This window comes from Pteropus alecto, unplaced genomic scaffold (assembly GCF_000325575.1).
Source record: "Pteropus alecto unplaced genomic scaffold, ASM32557v1 scaffold87, whole genome shotgun sequence".
Classification (NCBI taxonomy): Eukaryota; Metazoa; Chordata; class Mammalia; order Chiroptera; family Pteropodidae; genus Pteropus; species Pteropus alecto.
The window spans coordinates 3,212,577-3,234,604 of record NW_006443225.1 but is presented as its reverse complement, the minus strand read 5'-3'; the positions used below and the strand labels follow the sequence as shown (position 1 = coordinate 3,234,604).

Here is a 22,028-nt window from a genome sequence, read left to right as displayed (position 1 = left end):
ACCACCTGCTGATGCCAAAGAAGGAACTAAAAATATCCCATCTTTACACACTAATTTCTAACTCTGTGTTTGAGAGTCAGTGTAAACTACTGGAAATTTAAAGTAAAAAGCATCCCCATTACCTAAAATAAAAATAATCACATAGGACGATAAAGTGAGCAATGTTTTCATACTCCTGGGGTAAGGCAAACTGATGTAGGTTAAGATGCATTTTGCATTTCTCATGCACACCAGCTAAAAGAGCATGGCGAACATACATTTCTTAGTTCCTCTTTTTGCATCTTCAGTGGAAATATATGATGACGACATTTTCTCCCTCTGATGTTCGTGTGTGCGTGTGTGTGTGCACGTGTGTGTGCGTGTGTGTGTGTGTGTTGCTGTCTTGAATTGCTAAGAAAGAGAGTGAGCCGCTGGGATCCCAACCTGAGCCAGTAACCCAGAGGGGTTCCGGTGAAATTCCAGGTATCTGGTACCCAGTGAAAGTTCAAGGCACAGGGAAGACACTAAAAGCGATGTTTCCTGAGTTCAAGGGCGATCTAACTCTTGTCAGGTGGGACAGACTCACTCCCAGCCTCACGCCGCGCGGCTCTGCCAGAGAGGCTTTCAAATGCGCTGCGAGGAGAGGAGCTGCCGTCAGGTGTCGGTCATCGGCCTCCGCAAGTCGGAAAACTGACGGGGCTATAAACACACGTGTGACCGAAGAGAGAAGTGGAGTATTACCACACGTCTGACCCCGAATACACAGGCTGCCTCCCCCACTGCTGATGTGAAGTAGGGGTCAGCCCTCCTGAAGATGGCCCTCCAGGGCCCACAGCAAATCAGAAAGAAGAACCACTTCCTCCAGGTGACCCAGCTATCTTGGCTGACGGGTGAACTGGATCGGGGATGGATTTCGGTCCCTCATCGGCATCACAGAGGGTCATTATAGACACACTCTACGTGGTTGTGTCGCCAGCGCATGTCTATTTTTGTTCCTTTGGTACATCCATGTCTACATGCATGATTTTACATACACACATTCATACAAACATATGGGAAGTTTTCAAAACCCCTACATTTTGTAAAGCATTACTGCTTCTGCTCCTTGTGCTCATCATGCACACACACACATACCTACACTTACATATGTGCATGCTTACGATGGGGACAAGGTGAGGACAGAACATGAAATCTGAAGTAAAGATACTTTGCAAATAAATTTTTTTCCAGGGTATGAGGTCAGAAACGTTAAGTGAGACCAAAGTTTTCAGGAGCATTTGAGTTCGACATAAGTTGTTTAAATTCCCTCTCTAACATCAGTGTTTAAATACGTAACGTTTCTGACCTATTCCCAAAATGAGTCGTGAGCATCATGAGTGGTCTCAGCAGACCATCTTCACACATCCTGCCTGGACTACCCTGAGGAAGGCGACATAGATCCCTCCCTCTCAATGAACTATGGCTTCACTCAAATACATCTACTAAGAAGTGAGTTTCCAATGACCAGCTAGGGGCTCACAGCACAGTATGCTCAGGTAGGAAATACTTAACTATGGTCATTGGATATATATCAGTTGGACTTATTTTGTATGGAATACAACTCGAGAGGAAAAAAAATCTTAATTTTGTTTGACATGCCAAGGCAGAGCTCAAACAATTACCGCTCGCAAGTGACCATCCTTGCTAGTGATGACCACAGAGGTCACGCATCTTTTCCTGTTCATCTCAGAAGCCCGGCGAGGAACCTGTCAACCCCAGCATCCCACACAGTACATTGCAGCTCCCAGCAGGCTCCCTCCTGTCGACACTCAGCCTCTGAGCCACCAGGAGCCTTCCTTCCCATGCACATGCACTGTGAAGGGTTTGCTCAGCACGCAGCCTGGGCTGGTTTCACTGGAGAACTTGAGCGATGCTTTAACGAGTAACAAAATGTTCATTAGGATGGCTTTGCCCTGCAAGTCTCACTTGAGCGTTCTTGTGTTAATCCTAATGACTATCATTTTTCTGAGAAGTTAGCAAGTAACAGGCCGTCTCGCTTAGTGAGTTAATCTTTATTTTAATAAGAAACCCACACGAGTCAGATGATGGAGGGACTAAAGGGATGAAAGGGACCTTAAATGAGGGAGACTAGGGTGATCTCTCACACAAAGCTTGGGTCTGCCCCAGGAAATCCCAGCCTAAATGAGAAACTGGAACTGAAAATTCAACCTGTTTTAGAATTGGCTGGTTGGAAAACATTTGTCATCTGGACAAGCAGTGACAGAAATTAAACAAGAAACCTGCCAAAAGTCAGGAAAGAATAAAAATCTGGTTTACTTGTTTTACCTATTCTATTAGGTATTGTCTGCCTTATTCTTTAGATATTTATTTCCTTCCTATACTTGGGAAAAGTAGAATTCAAATAATTAATTACTTTTAAAAGCCCTAGGAAGTCTATGAAATAATGATAATAATAATATTAATAAGTTGCAATTGAACTAATGAGTAGCAACTGGGTAAAACCTAGAGTCTCTCTGCAGAGTCCTTCATAACCAGGAGCCTCTGGGCTCAATCGCAAACTGACCTAAAAAGACCATTTAATCACAACAGAAAAACAAATGTAAAAAAAACCAGGAAGTTTGCAGAAATAAAGTTTAAGTAAGAACACATCTCCGCTGTATTCCAAATATATCAGTCAGCATCTGTTTATAGCACGTGACAATTTTCATGGAAGCATTTTCCTAGCTATTAATATTCATGGATCCTCCATACTCCATCCTTACACTCTTTGGTCCATAATTTGGATAGAGAAAGGGATGGAAAAAAGAGCTCATTCCTTGCTACGTTTTGGGGTTAAGATTTTTTAGAAGTTTTGTTTTAGCTTCACTGGGTTATTAGAATATTCTTCTTTATTCTGATTTTCCAAGTCAAACTACTAAGAAATAATAAAGTCTACTACTGTGATGATGATGGTGACGATGATAGCTACCATGCAGTGGCTGCTTACTATGTCCAGACACCTTACTAGGCATTTACAATCCTTAAAACAAGCCTATGAAGCAGCCAATATTCATAGTGAAGATGTGGAAGCTGAGCTTGGGGAAAGTTAAGAGTTTTCCTTAGATATACTGGATTTGAATCTAAGTCTGACTGGTCCTACCACTTATGCTTTTAACCATTCATCCACACTGGCTTCTTTCTTTAAAAAGAGGAACAAGCAGTGGAATGCTTACACGTTGACGGCAAGAATAAGGAGGGAAAAGACACATAAGGGAAAAGACAAAACCAGGTAATTTAAAAAGTAGCCAAGTAAAAGTCTGCAGTTGATCGTACCTACAGAACCCAAAGATGAGCAGAGTTTGGCACATATAAACGTAGGGCTGGTGAGGCTTCTGTGACTGGTCAAAATGTAATCAATCTGACAGCATGAAAGGACCCACAACACCGCAGAGGACATGTTTCCATAAAGACAGCTTTACTGATTAATCATATTTAAATCTGTAAGTTTCCGTTAAAGAGATTCACCTTCTTTAGCAGAAAAGAAAGAAAAATGTGTCAACTAATTCTCATAGACTTTCTCTTGCAAAAACTTATTGGACCACTTCACACCCATTAGGGTGGCTATTATGAAACGAACAAACAAAACAGAAAATAAGTGTTGGTGAGGATGTGGAGAAATGGAAACCATTGTGCACTGCTGGTGAGAATGTAAAGTGGTGCATTTTACATTCTATGTAAAACAGAGTAGGTGTTCCTCAAAAAGTTAAACACAGGTTTGCCATACGGTCCATCAATTCCACTTCTTGGTATATACCCAAAATAAATGAAAGCAGATATCTGTATAATATTGAACAGATATTTGTACACTCCTGTTCATAGCAGCAGCATTATTCGCAATAGCCAAAAGGTGTAAATAACCTGTGTCCATCAATAAATGAATAAACAAAATATTTTATATACATACACTAGAATATTATTCAGCCATAAAAAGAAATGAAATTTGGACACATGCCGCACATGCATAAACCCTGAGGACATTATACTAAATGAAATAAATAAGTAACAAAAGGACAAAGACTGTATGATTCTACCCATATGAAGTACTTAGAGTAGTTAAATTCATAGACAGAAAATGAAATGGTGATTGCAAAGGGCTGGTGGGAGGGAAAATGGGTTAGTATTTAATGGGTACAGTTAAATTGGGTTAGTTTGCAAGATGAAAAGAATTTTAGAGATGGATGGTAATGATGGTTGCAGAACAACGTGAATGTACTTAATGCCACTGAACTGTGCCCTTAAAAATGGCGTATTACTCCTACCATTTGCAACGACATGGAGGTTATTATGCTGAGTGAAATAAGTCAGACAGAGAAAGATAAATACCATGTGATTTCACTTACATGCAGAATCTAAGGAATACACAAAAAACTAATCGCAAAAGACTCACAAACATAGAGGACAATCTGGTGACGGTCAGAGGGGAGGGGCTGAAAGAATGGGTGAAGTTTAAAGAAGTACACATTAGTGGTTGATAGATGGCCACGGGGGTGGGGAGCACGGCATAGGGAATGCAGTCAGCAGTAAGGTGATGGCTACGTGGAGAGCCAGAGAGAAGATAATCAGGGGGATCATTTCATAAACGATATAAATGTTTAACCAATGTACTGCATACTTGAAACTAATAATAAAATTGAATTAAAAAATAAAAGCATTATCATACGCAGTATTTCTAAAAAAAAAATATGGCTGATATGGTAAATGTTATGTTACATATATTTTACCACAATTAAAAAATACAACTACTCGGGAAGCTTTCGGCTGCAGGAGAGCAGGAGCAAAACCTAGCAAAGGCTCTTAGCTGCAGGGAGAGCAGCCAGCTCTCACCTCCCACACCTGTGGCAGTGAGGCTTACAATCAAAGAAAGGCGTTGGCAGCTGGAGGTGGCGCTCTGGATGTGCGTGCTGATACACACCTGAGCAGGATCAGACCACACTGAGAAGCGGTCAAAGCTCCTTCCGTATCACCTCTGCCCTCACAGGCTGCTCCTCAATCCAGCCTCAAATAAACTTGACCATGACGTGAATATATAATTAGGGATTGGCAGGAAGTGGAGAGATTACTAATGACGCTTCAGAAAATAGTTGGACAGTTATTACTATAGGTCAGACTTTAGAATGAGTCAACTTAGGTTTATAGAAAATGGGGTCAAGTTTCTTCTTAAAACCTCAAGTTTTCCACTCTGCAAAATGGTGATAGTAATAGTATGACCCGGTAGAGTCCTAAAGGAATTGAAAAGGAGAATGCTCGAATGCTCAATGCAAGATGCGTATTATTATTAATTATTATTATTATTATTACGACTACTACTACTATGAATAATAAAAAACTGAAATTCAGATTTGGTTCATAATGGTGAAATGACCGACAGAATTTATCCTTTAAAGCTAAGGAACAATGGGTGAGATGCTTCCCGCAAGTACACAAGTGCAGCCTCAGGTACGCTGCCTCCTTTTTGCCGAGTGGCTGCCATCCACCATGGGAGATGAGTTCTGGACTCTGCTTCCACTCAGTGTGGCTAGGCTCCTTTATACCAAGTGCCTACGCGTGTAAAGGGATTACCTGTCAGTGATCCACCCTCTTCCCACTCATGAACATCCAGGATAGGACAGCAAATAAATGACACTGGGATTAGAAATCTCCTTTGTTCCTTTGCTTACTATCTCCTCTTCTACATCAATTTCAAGGCTACTACTATGACCTGGATGACCTATTCCTTGATCTGTGGCTAATGAGCCATGCTTATCACTTTAAAAGGAGAAAGAAGCAAAAAATTCTCAACTTATCCCACTGATGGAGGAAACAAGAGAAGAGCCATCGATTGGCTCTTCTTTCCATGCGTTTGGCAGGACAGGAGAAGTGACTGGTTGAATACTGATCGCCTGAGGTAGAATACGAACTGATCCAGTATATCCCCAAACACCTCAAATTGAGAAACAATTCACTCTACTCAAATGCTAAATTTTAGTCAGTGAAAACAAGCTACGAATGTCAAGAGACTTAAAAACATTCATACTCTGATCTCATCTGACTATTGGAGCGTGTGTGTGTGTGAATCTGCGGTAAATAAGGTGAAGTAAGTTAAGGGTATCCTCAGAAATGTTCTGTACTGGTATTTATATTAGTGAAAGATTGGAGATTCTCTAAATGCCTATCTATAAGGGAATGTTAAGGAAATCATGCATGATACAGCCATAAGAATAGATATTATATTGTAATAGTAACATACATGTTTATGGAAAGTTTTTAATAAAATGAAAAACTAGAACATTTAGCTTGATACATACAAAATAGCACATACAGTACAAACCTGATGTGTAATGAAAGAATAATTTAAAAGGATGGATAGTGTTGAGCTAATCGGAAAAATGGGCAGAGGGCTTAAAGAAAGAGTTCCTAGAAAAACTTCAAAAAAGAATAAATATAGGAAAAGATGCATGACCTCATGTTTATTAAATAAACACAAATTAAAATAATGAAATACTCAATTTGACCTATCAGACTGGATTAGATAGTGTTAATAAGACTCAGTTTGGGCAAGTGATGGAGTAAAAGGTACTCTCAGTTTTTGGAAAGACTTTTGGAATAACTATCAAAATTTAAAATGTAGGCATACTTTACGTAAAGTAGATCTACAACCTAGAATTTATCCTTTAAACATATTTGTACAATTACACAAACATATATAGAAAAGGATGATCACCATACACTATTATAGTAAAAAACAAAACAAAATCCCCCAGAAAACAATATAAATTGTTCATCAATAAGGGAACAGTTAAATAAATCATACGGAATCTATACAGGAGGATAGTAAGCAGCTTTAAAAGAATGAGAAGGATCATTCTGTACTGATATGAAAATATAGCCAAGATATATTAAGCTATAAAGTTGTAACATGATACATATTGTATAATTCCATCTGTTGCGGGGAAAAGGCCATAATCTATGCTGGTATCTTGAAGCATCCATTAAAATTGTTCAGATTGGGATCAAGGAGTCAGAATATAAGATTTTTAATTTTTGAGCCATAGTATAATTTGACTTTTTTTCTTTTTTAATCCATTATTAATGTTAATGCTTTAAAAAATCATTAGGCAAATAAAACAAAACATATAGCATGAGAACACACAAAAAAGCCTATAATGGTTATCTTTGGGATCATAGGATCTGAGTGTCATTTTTTAAATTTTTTCAATAATTCTATAATAAACATACTGATTTCCAGTAAAAAAAAAAAATCCTATATTAAAAAACTGAGATCTGATACAGAGTCACATTTTCCCAGGGCATAAATACTTGTTTTGTGCATGTAGCTTTAAACTTTGAAAGACTTCCAGTCTTATTCACTAAGTAGGTATTTACATTTATATAATCATATCAATACATATACATGCCACAATGAGTTAACAGCTAGGGGTGTAATTTAGGGTTCTGGTCATTTGTAGTTTCAGTCACTAGGATGCTATGCCCAGAAGACATTCTTATATTTAAAGGTCAATGTACTTCTGAGGCAGGGTCTTTCATTAGCCTACGAGGACTGTCATTAATTTATTCCTGCATTGACACAGTCCTGCCTGCCTGCTAAGAGCTCAGCACTGTTCTTAGGTGTAGCAGGCAACTAACACAATTTCTGCCCTATGAAATTCACTTTCTAATGGGGCAGAAAGAAAATAACACATCAGCAAATAGATATACATGTCAAAAAGCTATGATGTGAAGAAAATACATAGTAAGCACATGCACTATATTTCAGCTCTAGCAAAATACCTTAAAGAACTTAAGTTTTTTTGGGTGGAAAGAATTCCCTTGCAAGGCCCGACCTCTAGCTCTGAAAGTAATCCTCGATTTATTTGTCCTGTGACAAATTTAAAGGAAGTCTGTAACAAGATCAGATAAATTCCAAATATATCTGAAACAGATTTGCTATAATCTTTATTTATATTTCAACTCTTTTGAAATGAGTTTTCAAAATAATACGTGCTCGTGAATGGACTCTGTGAAGGTTTGCTCTCCTTGGGCTGCTTGTGCATTTTCCTTTTCCTAAGGATACAGGGATAAAAGTGGGGTGCGGAGGTGCTCGAAGTGGCTGCGCTGAAGGAAGAAGCGCTGTCAAGCATTTTGCTTATCAGGCAGGATTCTTTCATGCTTAATGATCTGGGAAAACAATTACTGGGCTTCACTGGCTTAAAGGAGCGGGAGAGGAGTTCCTCCCTAGCTGCTACGGCTTTGGGACCAGGAATAATACCAGCTTTCCTTTTGGAGATGCATGACCTAGAAAAATGATGACTCAGTTCAGCACATTCTCAATACCAGTGCCTCCCATACTCATCCAAGCCTTCCAGACACCTGCGCTTGTCCCGGGCCCCAGTCCTTAATTACTGGTATCAGGATAGGGACCCACTGATCTATAGATTTCAAACAGGAGCCCGAGGTGAATCTTATGGTAAGGCAGGTACGAGAAACCCTGCAACATAAATTTCCATACATATAAGGGAATAAAAAACGTATGAAAAGATGGAACTTCTGGAAGATAATCTATGATGAGATGAACTGTGCAGGCGAACGGCCCCCATGGGGTCTCCAGGTCATGTTCTGAGGGAGGCGAGAGCAACCGAAGGGCCGAGAGGAGGAGGGCGTTGGTCCGATTTATGTTTTAAAAGCAGCACAAACGGGCTCTGGAAGGAGCAAGGGCTGAAGCACGAGGCTCGTTAGGCGGCTGCTAGGTAATCCATCCCGAGAGAGAGCTCGCCTGGGTCAGTGCGACAGCGGTACTTATGGATGCGACTCTATTTTAAAGGTAGACTCGGCCGGGCTTGCTTAAGGACTGGATACGTGACAGAAGAGAAGTCAAGAATGATTTCAAGGTTTGAGGCGTGACAACTAGATAGATGGAGTTACCATCAATAAAGGGGGGAGAGACTGGGTCGGCGGGTTTTGGGAGGAGGAAAGCAGTGCTCAGCCTGTGAAGCATTCAGTCTGACACGCCCGATACGAGTCCACGGGAGACGCTGAGGAAGCAGTTAGCTCAGGGGAGCCGTTTGAGCTAGAGATGTCAACTTCAGGGTGGGCAGAGTAGAGAGTTGTTCTGGATCAAATCACGTGTTGTCACTGTCCCTCCCCCCAGCATCGAGTTCACAACCACCTGCATCCTCAAAATCTGACCTTGTTCAGAAATAGAGTTTTTAATTAGTTAAAACTCTATTAATCAGAAATTTCATTAGTTAAGGATCTTGAGATGAAATTACATCCTGGATTTAGTATGGGTCCCAAATCCAATGACCGGTGTCTTTATAAAAGAATGGCAGAGGGAGACTGGAGACACACAGCACAGAGGGGGGGCCATGTGCAGGAGGAGGCAGAGGTTGGAGTGATGCCGCCACAAGCCGGAGAACACCAGGGGCCACAGCGAGGCGGCAGAGGCACCTGTCCTGAAGCCCTGGGAGAGAACTCAGCCCTGCTGATAGGTTTAGGACAACTGGCCTCCGGAACTGTGGGAGAATAAGTTCCTGTTGTTTTAAGCCACCCAGTTTGTGGTAATTTCTTATGGTCACCCTAGGAAAGTAACACAAAGCTTTCAATGAGATCACTTAGGAGGGGAAACTGGAGAAAGAGGAGGTCTGAGCACTGAGCCCTGGGACCTTCCAATGTTTGAATGTTGAGAGATGAAGAAGACATGGCCAGTGAGGTGGGAGGGAAACCAGAGAAGGATGTCCTGGAAGCTAAGTACGGACATTGTGTCTGGGTGGGGAGACCAACTGCACCAGTCACTGCTGCTGGGCCTGAGAAGGGACCGAGGAACGCCCTTGGACCTCGTTTGTGGGGGTCGGTGATGACTTGTCAAGAGCTGTTTGGTTAAGTGGTGGTGGGTTTAAGAGAGAGATGTGGAGGACAGTGAAGATTTTGATTCCCATGGGAATGAAACAGAAATGAGAGGGAAATGCTAATTCGGAATGTCCAGAATGTCTTTAAATGCAACAGGACCTGGTACATCATGCGGGTGGCCCTGTCACTATAGGAAAGAGGGCGTACAGGCTTTCTGCCGATGGCTTCTCCTTTCTCGGGGAAAGAGACGGCCAGGTGATTCACCAAGAGGGGGACGGGGAAGGAGGACTTAAGGTTTGGGGACAGAGGGGAAAGAGAAGGTGGGAAACAGTTGGCTAGGAGTGAGGGAGATTACTCGGCACCTTGGTTCCTGGTCTTGAATTAGAAGCGCAAAGAGCCGGTCACAGCTGTTGTGTGGATGCGGGTAAAAGACGTAAAGAGCTGGACTCAAACAAGGCGTGGATGACGAAGGGAGAGGGGCAAGTGGGTACACAGAAGCTAGGTAAGGAGAGAAGAGGTGCGTGCAGGCGTGGGGACAGCTGCAAGGTTCAACGGCTTGGAAGCGCAGGAAGGGACTAAGTACCAGAGTGAGTAACACAGCGGGGAGGCCACAGACTGGAATGGGGGTTACGGTGGGGGAGAGTTACTGGTCGTAACTGTGAAGTGGCTGGGGGAGGGAGGACAGCAACCTGGAGGAGAGGAAGTGAAGAAACAGAAAGGCCTGAGTTTGGAGGTCTACCTGCATGGACCACTATGGCAACGGCAGGGTCTCAGGGGCTGGCGAGGGAGTGAGCTAGAGCTTCCTCTCTGAGCAGGGGGAGGAAGTGGCCAGGGACCCGAGGACGGTGGCAGCAGGGACCTCAAGCTGAGGGTCCTAGGGATAGAGGATAGAGGTCTGGGAATGAAGAGGATCAAGATCTGAGCTAAGACTCACTATTGGTTCTGCTTGCCAATACTAGTCTAAGTGGGATCTTTATCCATAAATGTGCAGGCAATTCTATAACTGGTGGCATTACCCAGATAATTATGGTATAGACACTGGGGGAGATGCTCATAGAGTAATTAACAAGAGCTGGAAGTCCTGACTGGTGGAAGAACCTGCCAGCCCCATCTCCACCTGGATTCCTGCGGATCCCTTACTGCCTTACTGCCTCTCCCAGCTCCAGCAGGTGCAGAGGTGGGGCTGCCCCGGCCAAGGAGAAGGCCAAGGCCACAAAAGGACCTGGATGGCATTGGCATACGGGAGTAAAAACGTGTTTTCTTTTGCATTTTTCCCAAACTAAATGTATCCACCACTGGCTTCGGTAGTAAATACTTCATTTCTAATTTCTCATTCCTCCAGGTGTTCTTCATTCCACGGAGAATGTACAACAAAGCAGACACTATATTCTACTTCCTTCTTCTTCTCTCACTTTTATTTTGAACAGTAGGATAAACTTTGTGCGGAAAAGTAAACACAGTTACAGGAAGGGGAAGAAGAAATATATCGAGGAAATATTTTATGGTTAAAGACAACTGAATAGTGACCCAGACAATATTGAAAAAAAAAAATCACATGTTCTTCTAATTACTTGTTCAGAGCTATATGAAGCAGAGAATAAGGAATCTGGTGTTTTAAACTGCATATAGGCAGTCCTTAACTTTGGTCAATATAGTCATTCAACAAATATTTATTGAGTACCTACTACGTACAAGGCACTGTGCTAAGTGCTGGGGATACAAAGTGAACAAAAACTTGCCAAAACATTCAAACTGCAGTAAGTGCAATGAAAGAAATGGACAGGGGGCCAGAGAGAGACGAATGGAGTTGGGAGGGGGACGGGGCGTGGTTCAGGAGATGGAATTCTTTCGGGGGGATGGCCGGGGAAGGCTTCCTAGGGCAGGAGGCAAGGTGAGGCCCAGAGTGGAGGGGTGGTTTCCGGCAGTGGGCTGTGGGGAGGCACTGAGACAGGAACCAGCAGCGGGATACTGAGGACACGTGCCCACAGGCATCGGGAGTTTTCACAGTGTGGTGGGGTGCAGGAAGGTGCTCAGCTGGGGTGCAAAGTCATCCAGTTCAGGAGGGGCCTCGAGCAGTTACATTCAGAGACGGAGAATAAATAACAACAGTGGCTGCCAGGGGAGGGGATGGGGAGCTCGTGTTCAATGGGGGAGGGGGTTGTGGACTTTCAGTTTGGGAAGATGAAAAAGTTTGGGAAACAGGTGGTTGCATAACAATGTGGACGTACTTAATGCCACTGAACTGCACACTGAGAAATGGTTAAAATGGTACGTTCTACGCTATGTATGTTTGCCCATAATAAAAAGGCAAAAATAAATGTATCAGATTGGCTCTTGTGACTGCGCCGCTTGGAAAGAGGGTGCCAAGCAGACAGGAGGGGACGGTAAGAGTAGGGTGGCCAGGTAAAACAGAGGAAACACTTCCGCTAAAAAATTATTTGTGCCACCTCCAAAATTCAAATACAGCTGGGCGCCCTGAACGTCCACGCGCCCTGGACGTCCACGCGCCCTGAGTGTCCACGCGCCCTGAACGTCCACGCGCCCTGAACGTCTACGCGCCCAATCCGGCAACACCAGGGGAGAGGCAATTGCAACTGTCCAGGTGGGAGATGGGCAGGTGAAGGGAAGGAGGAAGGACACGGTTTGCTTACAAACTAAGGGGAGGAGGGTGAAAAGGAGAGAGAACCAAGGAGTCTGTGGGTGCCCCCGGAGTCTGTGGGTGGAGAGGGTGCTGTGGGGAGCCATTTTCCCAGGAAGCATGGCTGGGAGGACCCTGGCTGGGAGGATCCAGGTCCTCTGTGGGGACGGCTGTCCCTGCACACTCGGCTCTGCGGGGGCTGGAGGCTGCAGCCAGGACCTCTTAAGAAGGGGTCTCGGAGTGGGGAGGGAGAGAGGCCATGTGGTGGCACCTGTGGCAGGGGCTCCTCGGGACTCTGTCACCCCAGGTCCCTCAGTCCCTTGGTCAGAACCTCAGGCTGGCTGCAGAGGCAGAGATGAGGTGCCTCAGACAAGGTACCAGGGAAGCTGAAAAGGCAGTTTCCCAGCCGGGGACACTAAATCAGGGCTCTCCTATGCTGGGTGGTGGCTGTGAATCTACCATGACACCCCGGAAAATGCATTCCAGGTGCCCAGCTGCCCTCACAATGAACCCTGAAGACAGCAAACTCTTCTTAAATTGGGGAGGGGGCCTTCCTTTGGGTGACCCACTTGAAAACAATTATATTGCATTTTATGAAACCCCAGGAGCAGTGTAACACAAAGGTCTTAAAGCACATGTTCCAAGGACGGGGAAGAAAGCTTCTTTCTATAAAAGGCTACCAAGCCATATTTTTAAAAAGACCAATCATTTAAAAGTCACTCTTTAAGAAATATTCCTTCTTTTTTTCTTCATAGAAAAACATCATTATGAACCTGCTTTTAAAAATAAGGACTATATGATTCCATTTAAGTAACAATAGAAATAAGTTGTTTCAAGAGTGTGGCTGGGAGTGATTGGGGAAGGACCGAGAGGACGGAGGAAGCAGAGGACAAAGAAGGAAGAGCAAGGGCATGAAGAAGGGCCACCAAAGTCAGAGAGACAGAAAGGATCCAAGGGATTGGGAGCAGGCAGGAGCGCCAGGAAAAGGGAAGTAAAAGGATGCTACACAGAAGATGCGGCGGCCAAGTTCTCCCAGGACGTCTTTGTTGCAAAATCCAATGGCAGTTTCTCCGTTCTGAATAAGCCCAGCCTCCTCCTCCAAGTGCTGTCTCCCAGGACCACGCTCCTGGTATCCCCGGGCTAGCCTCTGCCTGTGTCTCTCTCGGTCTGTTCTCCAGGGTTCTTCCCTGAGCTGCCCTCTGCCACCTTCACACATTCTCTCCAGGACCTCATCAAACCCCTTGAGGTGACTGTCCACCGAGCCAGCCTCCCGGAACTCTCTTCAGCTCACGTCTTTCTTCTGAGCCCCAGACCCTTACATTAAAACATCTGACCACCTAGGACATCTCGACCTGCATGTCCGTGGCACTCTGATCCCAGCACAATCAAACTAACTTCATCGGCCAGCATCCTCTTCGCCCACCCAAATCCGAGGCTCATGATGTCGATCGCTCGGCTGCTCACTGCAAGCACCTGAGCCAGCGTCATCCTTCACCTCTGCTTCTGCGCGGGAGCGATGCAGAGTGCCGCCTCCACCCCGCCCCGCATCCCCCCGCTTTCCTCCCTTCTTCTCATGTTGATACACTGTGGCCAGGGCCATCTTTACAGCACAGATCTCATCGTATCGCATTCCTCCTTAGTCGTTTAGTTGCTCCCCGTCATTCTCAGAAGTACGGAAAACTGAACCTGGTTCCATAGTGTAGCGGATAGCACGTCTGCTTTACACGCAGAAGGGCCTGGGTTTGTGCGCCAGTAGAGCCACGGTCCATGGTCTACAGCCATGCCATCCTGAACAAGCCCGATGTCTGATCTCAGAAGTTAAGCAGGGTCAGGTCGGGTTAGTAGTTGGATGGGAGACCACCTAGGAAGACCAGGTGCTGTAGGCATAAATAAATAAAAAAAAAAAAAAAGAAAGAAAGAAGGAAAACTCCTGTCTAGCAACCTGCCCCGGATTCGCAGCTCGGGTCCACACACCTCCCCTCGTGGGCAACACGGGGAAGCCATTTGTTTGAAAGGTTAAATTTTCTCTAGACTCGGTGTGAACACCCTTGAATTTTAGTGTCCTAGACCAAGGTGCTCTTGGGCTTTGGGATGGAGCAGGGGCTCTTGGGCTTTGGGATGGAGGGGTGGGAATGCAACTGGGTGCTGAGAAACCTAATTCTGAATCAAAAAATTTTTGAATGAGTCCTGTCCTTTTCAGGATGTACCTTTAAAGATGAGCTCTGGACTGGAACACAGACCATGCCATTCCTTTGCCACCGTGCCCCCCTTTCCTAGTCTCAGGTTTAGAAAATAAACAAAACAAGGAGAAAACAAACAAAACAAGGAGAAAACAACAACAAAACAAAATTGTAGGAACAGAAAAGCAGAGCACACTGTGGGCCCCCGAGCGTCAAAGCGGACTGGTTTCTACAGCTAGCATCTAGGGATGTGTGCGTGCGTTCGTGCGTGCGTGCGTGTGTGTGTGTGTGTGGTGGGTGGGCAGGCACAAATATATACCACAGTAAATACAGTACCCACTGACTGCTCAAAAGTTAAATAAAACTGAAAGAGTGAACTATAACTCCTGTCAGACTATTTGCTGAGTATAAGCATTTTTTGTTTTTCTCAAATACATTTTTTCAGTTATCTACAGAACAGTGAACTGCTCCTCCTATACAACGCAGGAGTTGACGATACTTCCGGTCTCTTTAATGTCCACATCTCTCAGTGTCCTCACTCCCATTCTCCCTACAATACATATCCCCATGAGCACCCCGTGGACCCCTTTTCTGTGCCCTTATACACTAAGTTCCTTCAAAGACTCCTCTCTACATCCAACTCCTTCCCCGGCTGGCAGGGCTAACCCTGGCTCTTAAGGTCGCCTCCTCCAGGAAGCCTACCTCTTGCTGCTATCTCACTCTACCGGGTTCCATTCTGCTCCATGTGACCTGAAAACAGCCTGCAGTGCCCGTCCCAGACAGCCCTTGCCACGTTCCTAGCGTGTTGTCCACTGCCCTTGCCTGTTACTTACTGACCTCCTACACCAAGCCATGCGCTCCTTGAGGTGGACCCATGTCTTGCTTATCCCATCCTCGGCACATGCCCGGCTGTGCTAGGTACACGTTTGTAGGTGAAAAAGAGGAATGCGTGCCAGGAGGGTGAGGGGAACACGGGGAAGCAAGCCAAGTGCTCCAGACAAAGGCCAGTTGGAATTTACAGTCTGCTGCCCCCTTCAAAGAGTTTTCATCCCACTTTTAAATTTTGAGCGCTGGTAAAGAACTCTGCCTACCCCTAAACTACTTCAATCTCATTCTAGCCTTTAAGGCTTCCATGATGACTACCTAAAGAAGAAATTATTTTGAGATTTATAGTAGTGCTGACCAGGAACTGCCACCCCTGGACAAAATAATATCAAGATAAGAGGCAGTGCTGGTACACAGACCCAAAGTGCCACCGCCTCCCCTTTACATTAGCTTAAAGCCTCCTCTTGGTGCCAGAAAGTTTTCCGATCAAAATTAAAACAAGAACAACTTCTTCCGCCTAATTCGCTATTTTAAACTGGTTAGTCATGGTTCCTCTGCTTAAATAGGCTAAACACCTCCCCACCACCACTTACCAAAAAAAAGAGAAGAAAGTTCCTGTTTTATACTATTTTTAAATGATAGTTTCCTATTCTTTCAACATTTTCAGAAGAAAACTGTCTATGATCCAGTACTGCAATTCTGATGGTAGCTCTAGTTTCATTTGTCCATTTTGTAAGTTTTCATGGCTGAGGCTTACGCCTCAGATGTAACACTCATTCCATGAAAAAGCAGAGCACTCACATGCCTGACACCTGAACGCTACGTTCATGCGACGCATTTATATTCCTTTATTTAGAGGAATGTCAAAATCTGCCATCCATGTCATCTGAATACACCCCAAATCATTAATTTACAACTTCTGGGTGACGATCCACATAGATATTCTAAGTAGGAGGAGACTGCCGATTTGCGTTAGAGTCAGTAAGTAAGTTAGTGGGAGACCTAACCCGTGCCTCTCATGGCGCAGAGGAGGACACCGGGCCCATCCAATAGACGATTTTCCCCAGGCAGGAGCAGGTGTTCGGACACTCAGCTCAATGCTTTTCTCCACCATTAACATCATCAATAGCCCCATCTACAAAATGATGGTGATATTTCTCATATTCTCCAGAAAGAGATAATCACCATGTCTGTCTTTTATACTGGGAATGGCATCCAAGCAATTGTGCTTTAATGATGCACACCAGGACTCATCACATCCTGATGGCCGTGTGGCGCCTTCAGCCTGAGTGGGGTCCAGTTCAAATTATTTTATGGAATTAACTCTCTCTTTAGTGCTGGCCATTTCCCTTTAAGGAGGCTTCTGTGCCTAGAATTGGGAGTGTGGGGCCTCAATATAGAGTCAGGTATGAGAATTCCCATGTTAAGAGGTGAGATTGAATGTGAGGTGGGGAGACGTGGCCTGGTGTTCTGGATAAAAAGCAAACTGTCTGTCGGCTGACGCTTCCACTTGCTACTGAATCTGACTCAGTATCTTTTTCCTCAGTGTAGTTCCTCCTCTAGTTTAAGTAAATTAAATGAGATGACACTATCAATCAAGGGTTAATATTAATAAAGGTTTTGAAAATAAAGTTGTTGTCTTATTATGATATTATTGGAGATCGGGGGTAGAGAACAGCCTTGAACTGGAAAATGAGAAACCTAACTTTCAGGTTCTTTACAAAGAGACAAAATGAAGAGACTCATGTTTGATAGTACTGGCAAATGTTCTAGAAAGTTCCCCAAACACCCCCACCAGACATTTCAGAACTGATTTACCACCAACAGATGGGTGGGTCCGACCGAGAGTGATTATGAGGAATTCCTAATCTACATATTGTTTTCTCAGTTAGTCCACACCCTGATGAGGGAGACCTCAAAAAGCTCTGACGTCAAAAGGCCTGCCTCCTGAAAACGGTTGAGAATTACATGGAGGGGGACTGAGGTTTCCTATCTTCCTTGTTTTTACCAATTTACTACTTAAATGTGGCTTAAAATTTAATACTAGGGGACAAAATATACATTGAGCATAATTACTACGTGCTAGAAAGATCTATGTCTTGGCAATTGAGATTTTGGGGGGAAATAAAAAAGCTGATAATATCATTAATTCTGCTAAGTAAAATCCATAAAGGGGGAAAATGCATGTCAGTATAGTGTCAGGTGCAAAATGATCACAGTAGCAACTCTGATCGTGGAATGACAGTGGGGTGCAGAGGAAAGAACCAGTTTTCTAGAGTCTTAAGACCCAGAATCAAGTCCAGCAATTCTACTTACTAGCTCTGTAACTTTGGACAAGCCCAAGGTCATGTCCTCATTTGGAAAAATAACAATATAACAATATTAAATAACAATATAAATGCTTTCAAGATTGTGGGGCTCCAATCGGTTGATGGACGTAGAAGTGCTTTATCAACTAGGAGTTAAAGAAATGTTACCTGTTGCCATGATTGTAACAACTGAGGTTTTTCAGTTTTTACTGCAGTTTTACTCATACATAACTGTCCATTTCGTTTTTGGTAACTGTTGCACTTCAGGGTCGTGGCCACCGAAGAGCCAGAAACGCTGTGATGCACTTGTCCTGAATCAGAAGATGACTTATCTGACCTCTATACTGCAACTGTGAATTTCCCACTTCTCTTTCCTCTCAGTTTTACAAGTCTACGATTTCATTTCAGCTTCAGCTGAGGGAAATTACCACAGATTTCAACACCTTCTCTTTCCAAGTTCTTTTTTTTTCTGTTACATGAGGCAAAGGCTGAAAGGGAATTATGCAAAGTTTCTCTGCTCTGAAAGTATCAAATTTCCTTTGTAAAGGGATAACTTTCCCTTTTCAGCACAAAAAGCAGAAAATCGCTTAATTTAATACAAGAAAAGCACTGGGTAAAGCTGCTTCCTCTGGGATTTCCTAATCTCCTTTCAATGAAGAGGAAGGTGAGTGGACTGAGAGATGGGTTGGAGAGTGAGGGTTACACTTGGGCCCAGAAGAGCCTTTTAGAACTCATCCTGAGACAGGAAGTGATGAAATCAGCTCTCACATGAACTGAGAGGCTGTCATGTGTACTCACCCCGCTTCCTGTCTCGACTGGCAAAGGAGGAGAATGGTAAGGGGAAAGCGGAGCATGGGGAAGTAGGTCATGGGGGGAGGGAAGAGGCGGCCAGATGAGAGGCTATGGGAACAGTCCTGACACTGCCCCTCACCCGCTTCCTTAGTCTTTGGGGGCCGGGATAAGTAAAGTGGTTTATTTCTAGTCTAAATCTTCCATTGTGAATTGAACTATATCCTTTGTGAACACTCAATTTCCCAACTCTTTGATGCTACTGACAATGCTAATGGCAGAAAGTATAAACATTTCATAGCCTACTAATTGTTTAGAGTTCAAATACAAAATGGACTTATACAGTTCTTCTTCCTCTTTACCTATCTCCACTCTAAATAGTTAGGCCGAGAAACGGCACAGGAAAGGCTGTATTATCGCCTATCTGGGCACCAGGTACCCTCTTACTGCCTTGAGACAGCTTAATCGATATTTGCTATCCTCATGTTATTCACGATGGCAAAGTGGCAAAGTTAATTGCTGGCCCATGATAAGGAAAAGGAGAAAAATTTCAGAGATGACTTTCTTTGTATAGAGAGATCATTTCAAAAACGTACGTGAAGGAGAAGAGGGGCGTTGGGTATACCAGTCATAAAGGGAATGGACGGTATGTACCACAGCGGGACCAGTTGTTGGGTGTGGTTAACAGAAAGCAGATGTGTAAGGCGTGTGATCTCAGACTGAGGGTCAGGCCCCCTCCTCATACTAGCGACATTACAATAAGAAAAGCCGCAAGCAAATGAAGCAGGTGATGATGGGCGAGGCAACAGGTGGTCCCACCAGCTCCACCTTGAGGGAAGGACGGGGGAAGAGTCTGGGTGAACAAAGATGAACTCAAAAGGAAATGGTTTTGTGCCGAATCCATTTGCTTAGGGACTTCCTGGGTGCTGCTGACTGCTGACTGCTGACTCTCCCGCTGACACCTGACACTCCATGCACTTAAACTAGATGGTCAGTCCACCAATTCTACCCAGTCTTCACTGCTAGGAAGGAAACCCTGAGACGGAACCAGCATGAGCTAGATTTGGTTCACTGGCTTAGATAGAGACCAGTGATAGTGGCCTTGATTGCCCTCAGCCCCTCCTGGAACCTACAATTTGAAAGTCATGGTCAATGCCAGGCTCTGTGCTAATTTACTTTGCAAGCTATAAACGTTTAGAAAACAACTTCTCTCCCAAACTCCTTTCTAAGTTGGAAAAAAGTTACCTTCTGTAGTAATAATAGTAATTTACAAGGTTAAAGGATACACAGACCTTGACTTAAAACTTTGACTATGTCAAGATAATAAGGTTTTATGAGATAAGCTATGCAAAGTCAAATACGAAGTACCCCTGTGACAAAATTAAGTCCTTCTTCAGGTATAGTACATACCCCGATGAGCGTAATTTCTACCCTACAGAATTGTAGGCACAGGTCAGCCCCTCAGGCAGACTGGAACGGCTATAACCACTCAGGTGTCCAGGCCACATGCTGTACTTTTCTATATCCCCATCAGCTCCTTTCCCTTTCTGAGGAGCAGGTGTGACAAACCTTTACTACACTCCTCAACTTTCTCATTCAACTGGGGACGCCCAAATCACCAACCTCATTTAGCCGTGTCCCATGTGACACAAGTTTATCAGACTTCTGCTTTCTCTAGTTTCTGACTCCCCCTCCACCCAGGATCTAGAGCTGCATCCGTCTAAGTCGTCTTTCTTCTTCCTGCAGAGCAATGGTTTTCGAACTGTGGTCCTGGGACCCTTGCAGTCCCGTAGAGCCTCTCGGGAACCAGCCTGGAGACTCTGAGGGGTTAAAAAGTCAGGGCAGGTCGACTCTTCCCTTCTTCCCCTTCTTCCGTTTCCGCTGCAGCAATTCTGCTTCTCTCCACGTCAGATGCTGGAGTTCCAGAGGACATCTGAATACTCAGATAAGGAACCTACTAAACTTGCCTAGGTCTGGTAGATGAGATAAGGGCTGAGAGGGATGACTTCATCACACACCTTTACTGGAGTGACAGGTACTGTCATCCCCAAGATTTCTCAGCTTCTACCGGCAGGCTCTGATGTGCTCATGTCCCTACCACCTCGTTTGATTTGACTCGCAATAACATCCCCATAAAGCAGGCATTGTCAGTCCCACTTGACAGATGAATAAACCAACCCAAAGCGGCAAATAACTTCCTGGAAGTGGCACGGCTGCTGAGTGTCGGAGCCACGACACAAACGCCAGTCTTCAGGTGCTGTAATCCAGCTCTGCCCACCACACTCTACTGCAGAGTATATGTTCTGATCCTACTTGACTTGAATGGACTCATTCTTTCCTTTGATCTCATCTCCCAAGGCCATATCAATTTCCTAACTAAAAGAGGGTCTGAGGGAAGGAACGGGAGTAAGAAATGAAGATCATAAAAACCACTCTTTCTTAGAACTTGTAGGAATCTCTTACAAGGGTTTTATGGCACATAGCCTTCCTAACGTGAACCACCCATGGCCAATACTGAGAAACAAGCAAATTACTGAACACAACTAATGAATACAATAAACCTATTCAAAGTTAGTAGCTGGCATCATTCAAATGTGCATTTCCTTGATATACCAGGCACATTGCTGTGTTTCTGGCTAACTTCCCTCTACTCTTAAATACATTTCTGGAAATGTGTGATTCCAACATAAACAAACTTGCAACTTGTAAGCTAGTTCTAGAAATATTATAAATGAATACATCTCAATCCTAAAGACATATCCAACAGGAAGGACTGAAAGGGGGTAGAGTAGAAAAAGGAATATTGTTTCTCTGTTTTCAAGAACACTGAGCACTTAAAATATCAGTACATTAGTTTAGTAACGTGAATACCATACATGCATCAATACATGCATCGTTAGAAGGTGCCGTGCTTACACTGCCTGGAATTGCTTCTACAAAATGCAGCGCAAAGTGATCAATTTGGCTGCATTTTCTTCTATCACTTGTGCAGAAATAAACACAAGTATAAAGAGATGGACTTGTATTAAAGAAGATGACACCCAGGTCCAAACTCAACACATGCACTCACATTCTGTGTGAAACACCCAGTACTGTCTCTAAGGAAGTATACGCATAATCACTACTGGGAAACAGAAATGTCGTCTCCTGAAACAACAATTTCATCATGAATCTGAAGCAGGGAGGGCTTCGGAAATTTACATGAATACTGGCTTTTTCATACTTCACCTGAGCAGAAAAGTCGATTAGCTTGGGGAGCAGCACTTTGCCCCCTTCATCACTCTTCAGGAAATCCAGCAAACTGCCTGTTGACAGATGAAGAACAAATTAGTGTAGTTCAAACACAAAAGAAAAAAATCCAAATAAAATTCAAATCATCATTACCATGGAGGGAAGAATTCCATGAAATGACTGGCTTTGCAATTCTGTATGGTCATAGTGCCTTTT

The 22,028-nt window shown here is 44.0% G+C and overlaps 1 protein-coding gene and 1 pseudogene across 6 annotated transcripts in view; one reads left to right on the top strand and one right to left on the bottom strand.

The window, feature by feature from the left end:
- Window positions 1-22,028, bottom strand: part of LYN (LYN proto-oncogene, Src family tyrosine kinase) — a 110,619-nt gene that overhangs the window by 17,923 nt on the left and 70,668 nt on the right. For all 6 annotated transcript variants that reach the window (XM_006923971.3, XM_006923972.3, XM_025041134.1 and 3 more), the window contains exon 10: window positions 21,810-21,886. In XM_006923971.3, the coding sequence (XP_006924033.1) occupies window positions 21,810-21,886 (77 nt within the window). The remainder of the gene's footprint in view (window positions 1-21,809; window positions 21,887-22,028) is intronic.
- On the top strand, window positions 14,249-14,364 carry LOC112472700 (annotated as a pseudogene).